Source organism: Rhea americana, unplaced genomic scaffold (assembly GCF_003343005.1).
Source record: "Rhea americana isolate MKP2758 unplaced genomic scaffold, rheAme1 scaffold_2, whole genome shotgun sequence".
NCBI classification, from domain to species: Eukaryota; Metazoa; Chordata; class Aves; order Rheiformes; family Rheidae; genus Rhea; species Rhea americana.
In genome coordinates, this window is record NW_028186149.1 from 2,980,538 (window position 1) to 2,989,840 (window position 9,303).

Sequence of the window (9,303 nt, forward strand, 5' to 3'; positions counted from 1 at the left end):
GAAATTCAGTTAAAAACAGAAAAAAGAAAGCTGTTGGTATACATAGGTTAAAGGAGTCAGCAAATACAGCACCAGTATTTCCTAACTGAGAGTTTTCAAGTAAAATACAATCTTTTCAATTCTGACCAAGTAAAAAAATCAGAAGGTGTCTTTACATCACCTTAAAAGTTTACAGAACATTTGCATGATGTATCTAAAATAAGAAAAACTATTCGAAGTCAGTACCAAAGTAGAAACTTTAATATACACAAGATAGAGCTTATATAAAAAGATAAATTACAATTTAAGTTTATGAACAGAGACCTCATGCTGCTGCTTCTTTTTCTTTAATTTTTTTGCATCTTTGATTTGCATTTTTACTTGATCCTGTAGTTGAGAAAAGAAGGCCTGGGATGATTTCAAGACCTTGTCTTTACCTTCATCCTGTTAAGAGACAAAAGCATTTGTAATAACAAAGCAATACGCAAACAGTACCATTAGACTATTTATTAGTTATTTACATAYGACTTTTTAAAAATCTGATAATCAATTTGGAAATGGTAATTTCTTTTCATGGCACTCTTGTGCCATTCCTGCTCTCCAAAGTAAATAAAGAGCATGTTCTCTTTTTAATTATCACTTGTCCCAGGAGGTTAAGCACGGGTATTAAGAATAGGATCCTTGTATGTCATTAGGTACAACTACAGATTTATAGTTTCTTTTCTGCTTTCATAAGGTAAATACACAAATGTTTTAACAGTAATTAGAGAAGTTATTTTTCCTGTTAGTTTCTAATACCTTAMAATTTCAGAGATTTTTTAAATTTAATTTGTAAGCCATCTTAGGTGTTACACAAATTTACTATCTTACAGCATGCAAAAAAAAGATCAATTTACTCAGATTATAGAGATGGCTCCATTATAGGAAATAAAGGAAAAAATAAATAGATGTTCTATTCTAAAATATCTTAAGTTACTCAAAACTTAAAGAATTATATAGGAACCTCATCCTCAACTATGCACGCAAATAGTCCCACTTATTCAAGTGAATCAGTTCAAATGCAGGAAATAGAGCACAGGTTCTAGTATTTGCAGGAACACAATTTGTGAACTTTAAAAATAAAAAAAAGCACATAATATATAAACAATCATCTCATTTCTGGTTTTGGAATACACTTTAATACAAAGTAGTTTTAGCATATAAATTATAGTTTTCTGTATGCAAAGATCGAGTTGCTTGCACTTCCAAAAATCAGTCTTTTTAGTATATTTCACGTTGTGTCTGAGAAAGTTTTTAAGGGTTCCGACAATCATTTAGGCATTGTTTATTTGTAATTCAARCAGTACCATCTACATAAATATGCAATATAAACAAGAGGCTCACTTCAAAAGTGCAACCACAGTTAAACTTTGTCAGGCCTCTCTATCCTGACACAATGCTATCAGGATGATCACAAAAATTAGGACTAAAAAGGTCTTCAACACTACTTTGCACTGAGACGGTTCCGAACATCAATCCTTCCAAAACCATAGTTCAAAAGAATACAGAAAGATACCTGGGGCAGACACGTACCTGGCCTTTCTATGTCGTCTTCCTACCTCTTTCTCTCACAATCCTAAAGTTCACTTCTTTATGACAGTTACACTTATGTATTGTATTTGCTCAAACATATGTAAGGTAACAAGGGTTGGGTGGCAAGCAAATACACCATTTGGGTACAAGAATTTTTGAGGGAATGAAGAAAGGTTAGGAGACATAGTTATGTCAAGAGGGATGGATGGGCAAGAAACAAATCCAACACTTCATAATGTTTTTGATACAGTTCCCTTTCCTCTGTCTAAATGAACATTATTTATGAGGTTCTCAGCTAAAAATGTAAAGTTACACAGGAATACCTAAGAGATCCTTACCTTGAGTAGAGATGCTTTGCCTTCTTTAGCAAGCTTTTTTAATTTTGCTGCAGCAGCTTTTTTACTGAGTTTTGTGCCCTGCTCTGGCTTCATCTTTTCCAGTAGCTTCTGACGTCTCTCTTTTTCCCTTAGTTTCATGCGTTTACGAAGCTTTTTCTTTCTTCGTTCTCGTTTTTTGTCTGTGGGAGTCTTTTCTGCATCTGCTTTTATATCACCAGCTTTGTTCTTTTCCTAAAAATAATAATTATTTTGCTCTAAGTTCATCAGGATACAAGAAAAAGCTCACTTCACAGGATCCAAATTTGTCTGAGTTTTTCCATCAATTTCAGTTGTTTACCCAGCTCAATGTGATGCTGCATCAAGATAGAGCTCCAAACCAGCCAAACTTGAAGAGTGAGATGTTGCAGACATGCTAATTACTCTTCCCTATCCTTGTTTAGCTCTCCCCCTCCAAATACCCAACCACATGTTGAGAAAGTAATTAGCGTTGCTTAGAAGTCAAGAACAAGAAATAATTGTTTAGTATTAAGACCTGGTATGGCCAAGTAAGCTTAACTCTTTCCAATGATCTGAAATAATTAAAATACTAGGTAAAAAGGTCCATGATGTAAAGAACCCATGAAGGTGGGGGGAAATTCTCCCACTGCTCTGGCAGTCAGTACACATTCCTATCCATAATACAGATCCTCTGGACCCTTATACTTTTGTTTGTTAATTTGTTTGTTTGTTTACCTTGATCTCCTCTGGTGCTAGAAGAGCTGCATCACTAACAGCAACAGGTGCTACTTCCTCCATACTTAAAGCTGGAAGGTTCGAGACTATTTTAACTTCTGGCACAGGCTAGAAATAAGGAAACATATTCAGGGCTATGTACACCATCCCACAGCAACTTACAGTTAACTGAAAAAAATGAGTATTTGGTTTAGAGGCAATCATAGTACATTTCTTTTGAAATAAAACCAAGCCCAATTACACTCATATTATTCCCTATACTTTGCACTTCCCAAATGTATTTTAAAGTATCCAATTTCAATGAGAAAAACTTGTGAAACATATGTACTCACTGGTTTGGGTGTGAAGTGGAAATTACAAAGAGCATCCAGTTTCAAGAACAGTGAATCCATCATTTCCTGAATTTCTTTATGCTCAGGATTTTCTTCTTCTTCAGTCTTTTGCTGTATTAGCAACATAATGTTACTACAACACCATTTGCAAGGCAATTTTAATGTAAAAATACTACTTTAGCAAGACAAATAACCATGCAATATGCAATTCATAGCTATCTCACAGATAAACTCTCAGAGAAAGGTTAAAGTACTGCCACAAGGCTAAAACCAGACTTTGCAGTGTTCAAACAAAGGCATTGTTCATATGCCCATTATTATGTTACCTGGTGAAGTTTCAAGTATTCTTGCTCATAGATCTCAGCGAGACTCAGTTTACTCTTTTCATGATCCAAGGTGATACGTTTCTTGTATTCAAAGGCCTCCTCTTTTGGCTTTTCTTTTGGTACTACATCATCCCATGCCTGAAAAAGTCACAAACTAATGACCAGATGCAACTACAGAGAAATACGTATCAGCTGCTACAGTTTATTCAAAATTCACTTTTCTTATTATGMATCTGACACTAACTAGTTCATGCATGTGGCTCCCCAGGATCTCRTTAGGTTTCACACTTTCATCTGAAAAAAGTAATAGAAGATTTATGCCTCAAGCTTTGCTTCAAGCTTATGTGCTTATTTTCAGTAGGATCAGGGCAAAAATAGCAGAACAAGTAATAAATGAGTTATTTTTTTCAGTAAGTTTCTTAAGAACTTTCCCCACACACAAAGACATATTTTGTTTCTACTAATAACAAACCTCAACAATTTGTGGGATTTAATTTTTTGATTTTTTTTAAGAAAATTAAGTAAACAACTTAGTTTTGGTTATTATTCAGAATGGTCACTATCAAGGAGCTACACAATCAGTCACAGACAAATTTTATAGAGTGGCAATATATTCCAAGTAAGTTTTTTATAGTTGAATCTGTAAAGATTCTCTTCTTGGAAGAAAAGTCTAGCACAACAGACATGGAAAACAGAGCAGATTAATACTCTAAAGACACATTAGTCAAAGCAAGAGGAGGCAAAAAAAMCAAAACTGTTCCAGAAATAAATCAAGACAACTCTATACCTAACACTTCAAACTCAGCCTTGGAATGTGCCTTGTATCAAGTCTATGAATAAAATACAGAGAAACAAGCAAGACAATATTAACCTGATCCAATATTCGCTGCTTAATGATATCTTCAAGCTGTAGCGTAGTTTCTTCTGTGATCACAGGAGCTAAAAGCAGAGAGAGATGGGGGGGTGAATTTTAATTAAGATTAACGTTTCTCCAGTAAGAAAGTTCAAGTAATATTTTTGCACCATCAGGAATAAAAACAGAAAATGAAAACAAAACCTTAATAAAAAATGTAGCAAATCAAAAATTTTTGATAAACTAGAGATAAGTAAGGTAAGGAAGTGATGTTTTTCCCACTTTCATCTCTCTCCAAGGTGGAGAAAAAGATAATCATATTATATAAGGCTTTTAAATGACAACATTGCCCAGTGAATCGATGAACTTGCAGATAAGCTAAAACTGAATGAAAAGGGTATCAATATGATTTCCTATAATTTCCAGAAAGAAATTGCACAGCCTCAAAAACGCACTGAGAAGTTTAACTAGTGTTTATATTACTCTGCTCTGTTTAACAAGCTCAGAGGGATGAAAAACCAAAATAGCATGCAACACACTTCTGAATACCACTGTCAATACTTACGCATTCGGACTGCATGGTCAAAGAGTAATGTCTCCTCCAAAAGGCTGTTTTCAGGTCTTTTCTGTCCAGATATTTCTCCTTTAAGCTGCCAAGGTTTCTCCTCTAACAACTCTTCTTCTAAACTTCTTATTTTTGCACTCATCTGAAAAACACAATTTCCTAAAAAGCTTAGATACATAGATTTCACAAATAAACTCCACGTGAGAAATTAATAGTTACTTCAGGTACTTCTAGCTCTAAGAAGACCAAACTACTACTTATACAAGCCACTGTCTTCCTCTTGAACTGTAAATAGCCTCTTTACACCCGCAAGAGCTGGAACAAATTACACGATCATTAAAAAAAAAATCTGGCAATTGCTTCAAAGTAATAGCAAAGTAATAGAACAGTTACCTTTTCCTGTCTCTTCTCAAAAGATGACTTTATTTCAATGGGATCAATGCTCTTTTCTGATTGCATATCAAAACCATCTTCTATATCACTGTCTTCTGGCAAACTAAAAGTTACTTTTTTGGAGGCTTCTTTACTTCCTGTATTCTCTGTAATTTCCTCAGCCCTATTAACATTAAAATCAGACAAAGTTTAAAAAGCCACTACCATTTTTGTGTAATATTTCAGCCATTCAGCGTTTATCTGTTATAATTAAATAACCCACAGTTTCAGAGTCTTTAAGAAATACAATACCATTTCATTGAAACCTAAAGGTAGGGTGCTAGGGAAACGTCTACATTTTAACAGCAATTTTCAGTAACTAAGGCAGTAACTGTTAGGTTAAATTCAGTTATTCAAATAAATCCCAAGAGAGGATACCCGGAAGATAAATAAATAAAATACTTTTTCATTAAAAAGACCGCACAATCCGTGAACAATTGATAACAGAGAATGGCAAAAACAATTACTTTAAATAAGATTTAAATCAGTTTAAAACAATGTTACAGCATTACCACTACCAAAAGTAAACTTAGAATTCTCATTTATTTTCAGGACAGTGCTACACTTCAGTTTAAAATTATGAGGACATTTTAACTGCAGAGAATACAGTACTTACTCAGACATGCTTTCTTCATTCTCCTCTCCAGTAACACTATCTGTTTCCTCTTCCTCACCATCCTCAACAGTGTTAGCTACTAAGTCATCGTTGTCATCAACGGGATCAAAGAAATCTTTGTATGTCAGGTCTCTAGAACTTTTAATTGGCTAATAAAGTGAGAAGGAAAATACTTTTAGGCTGAGAGATGGTGCCCTGTCTTTTAAAGTCTTTAACACCCAGAGAATAGTGTTACTTGTGTAATAGTAATTACTGAAAAATGAACGTACAGTAGGGAGAAAAAATAATCTCTTTTACAAGATATTCTACCACTTAAATTAATTTCTAATTTTCAAATACAGAATTAGAAAAGCAGTATATTTTACTGCTTACATGCTGGATGTATATATGTACACACGTAGATAAATTGATAGATGTACATATTCCTGCTACCCTGGGCACAGTTCTCACTTGCTCATGTTTGAAGATTCATTTCCATCTATCTTTTTTCTTATTTTATTCTTTCAATATCTTGTTTATCTCAGGCAACTTTAACTAAGAGTTTACTTTTGCAGCAAGTACTCAGCAACATAAGTTAAATTAGTGTTACAAAGCCAAGTCATCTTGGCTCACCTTTTTGCTCTGCATCAGTCACCTCAGTGGCCTTTAATTACCAGATATCAACCCTTAATGACACATCTTTTGCTACCTATTCCACAAGATCACCAATTTCTACTACATGGCCACCTATCTGGACTCTTTCATTCATGCAGAAACACAAGATCCATGCAAAGAGAGACTGGAAGAGCAGGAGAGTACTGGAAGATTCATGCAAAGAGAGACTGGAAGAGCAGGGACATTTTGTTAGAAGATATTCATGTCATCTAATCAAATTTAAGTAGTTTCTGCTTTGACTCAAACAATTTACAGTAACACTACAGGCTATCAGATCTTGATTTAAAGAAACAGCAAGTTCAAAGAATTATACTCTTAACCCTTCAAGCAATACAATTTACTGGTATTCTTACTTTGACTTTGGAGTCTTCTTCCTCTTCATCTGAGAGAATGTCTTCAAAATAATTGATATCTTCCTCCTCCTCCTCCTCCTCCTCCCCCCTGTCATCCTTCTCTACATCTTCCAAAAAAGCTTCCATCTCAGCTAGCTTGAAAAACTTGTCATCCACTATAGATTTTTTTGGTAATTTTTTCAACTTGGTTTTCTTAGCTATTTTAGTCTGTTGCTCTAGTTCTTCAATATCAAAGTCAACATCAGAATCCTCATCACTGTATTTCTGCATTTTGCTTTCTCTGGGTTTTCTTTTCTTTTCTTTAGCCTTAGTTTTATCTTTTGTATAAACATTCTTCTGTTCAGTTTCTGCTTCCATTATGTCTTCTTCCAGTACGTCTCCTTCCAGTTCCTTATCACTGCTAGCCTCTGCATTGGAACTGTCCTCCTCCTGGTCCGAGAGGAGGCAAAGATCTTGATCATTGGCATCCCTTGCAATAGATTTCTTGAAGAAATCAAGAACTGCATTATTTTGGAGCTCTAGTTGTTGCCAAATCTGTTCTTCATCAAAGTTTTCTATCACCAGTTCTTTCAAAGGACTCCCACGAACTACATTACTTCCTAGAGCTTTACTCAAATCATAGAGGGTCTTTGTTAATGCTTTGAAGTCAGCAGCCAGTCCCTCTTGCACACTGATGGTAGAAGAAAATCAAGAGCTTTAGAAAATACACAGCAGTTAGAAAAAGTTGTGAAATGCAAACTAAGTTAACCACATGGTCAAGTTGCAGTTCTCTTCCTATYGGCTTAACTCTTCTGATACTACAGAATAGCACCACTCAGAAGTWTTCACTTTTGCCTAACTCATTACATATCTCTTGGAATACTGTTATTAAACATTCCTAGAAATAAAGACACTGTAATTTTAAGCTTTTAAACTTCACCGCATTTTCTGTATATAGTAACAGCTTGGTGCAATATTCCATTGTTCTATATTTGCATGCTATTATCTCTTGATCACATTTAACTCCAAAGGTTTAGGGAACTAAATAGTACAGCACTAAACACATCAAACGTCCAAGACCCAGAACTTTGGTCTTTAAAAGGTCATTATAAGGTCTTTTGCTTCTATATTTGGGTAGCTCCTTCCAGCTTTCCCCTGCAGCTACCCGTACAAGAATGCAACTGCTAGAAACGCAAACCTGCGTTTCCTGATGTCTGAAGCGTGGAGAAAGGAACTAGCCACTGCAGGGGCCCGACACCGTTGATTCCCCGCTTGAGGCCCGCGCTCGCGCCCCTGCAGGAGCGGCAGAGACCCCACGGCCGCCGCTCCCGCTGCCCGGCACCCCGCGGTACCTGAGGAAGCGCTCGGGGCGCGCCGCGGCGCCGCCCGCCACCCGCAGGCAGCTCTCCAGTCCCGCGGCAGCCGCCATCTTCCCCGCGCGGCGCCGCGTGCGGCACCGTGGCGCAGGCGCAGGCGCCGGCGCAGGCGGTCCGCCGGGCGCGCGGTCCGGGCGGCTCCCGCGGCCGGCACCGAGGTTCCGCGCCGGCGCCGCCGCCAGGGCCTGAGCGAGGCTCGGGAGAGGCGCGGGATTCCCCCGGGATTTCTCTCGCTTCCCCGTCGCGTCCCTGTGCCGCCATCCACCTCCTGTGCCGCCAGGCGTTGTCACGCGCTCCCCAGTGCAGCAGCTCTACGCCATGGGGATCTCCAGTGCTCAGTTCTCCCTAGAAACTCAAATCCTTTATTTTTTCCCCACTGTTTCTTCACGACTTTCCCTGCTACTGTTTGTTACACACTCCAGCTTGCTGCACCTTCCTCTCCTTGCATCTGAGCTCGTGTSCCCCAATTCCCCGTCTTCCCTTTACACCACCGTTTGACACATAGCCTGTTCACCGTTTCCCTCCTCTCAAACCAGGAGTATTTCTACCTGTAAGCCCATGCTTTTTTTAACAGTATCTTCATTTATTCACCCAACCCATACCTTTGTCCTACTGCTCTCCCTGTTACGTGCTCTCTACTCCCAGCTTATGAAGAAAGTCTCCAACTGCCTTCATGCAAACGAACTCAACAGGACCTACGACGCACAAATAGTTGCAGGACAGATGGTTTTAAGAATATGTCTTCTTTGGAAGCCATGGTAGCATTTTATTCTTCAATCCTTTATCTCACCCCTAAGGTTCCTTAGCTGAGACAAGCGGTAGCACCTCAATAGCCCGGATCAGAATGAGTGGTCAGAAAGTGCACCTGGGAGTCCCAGTGTCGCCCCAGGCCGTTCTGCCCGGCCGGGGGCTGCAAAGCGGGCCGCAGACGGCTGGGGCGAAGCCGCTGCAAGCGGTTCTGCAGCTTGCGAGAGAAACAAGCCGCGTCCCCCACGCGCTCCGGCGGCTGCTCCGCCGGGGCCGCGTGCTGCCTGTGCTGCATAACTTGGCTGTTCACGCTAATCCTTAACGGAACGACGAACGGGATGTAACAAAATTGTAAAACTGAAGGGAAAACCTGCTTTCGAACCGAGTGCGGACCGAGCAGCAGGGTGCGAGCCGCGCCACGGTGCCAGGCAACGCGCTGGCCCGGGCCG

General features: G+C 38.8%; 1 protein-coding gene across 1 annotated transcript; it reads right to left on the minus strand.

The window, feature by feature from the left end:
* Positions 1-218: 218 nt before the first annotated feature.
* Positions 219-8,193, minus strand: MPHOSPH10 (M-phase phosphoprotein 10). The gene is made up of 11 exons (XM_085303309.1): positions 8,084-8,193; positions 6,753-7,422; positions 5,746-5,894; positions 5,091-5,253; positions 4,698-4,839; positions 4,151-4,218; positions 3,280-3,417; positions 2,954-3,064; positions 2,622-2,729; positions 1,890-2,120; positions 219-423 (listed from the first exon to the last, which is right to left on the minus strand). The coding sequence occupies exons 1-11, from the start codon at positions 8,158-8,160 to the stop codon at positions 277-279; spliced, it is 2,004 nt and encodes a 667-aa protein (XP_085159435.1). The 5' UTR covers positions 8,161-8,193; the 3' UTR covers positions 219-276.
* Between the last annotated feature and the right edge of the window lie 1,110 nt (positions 8,194-9,303).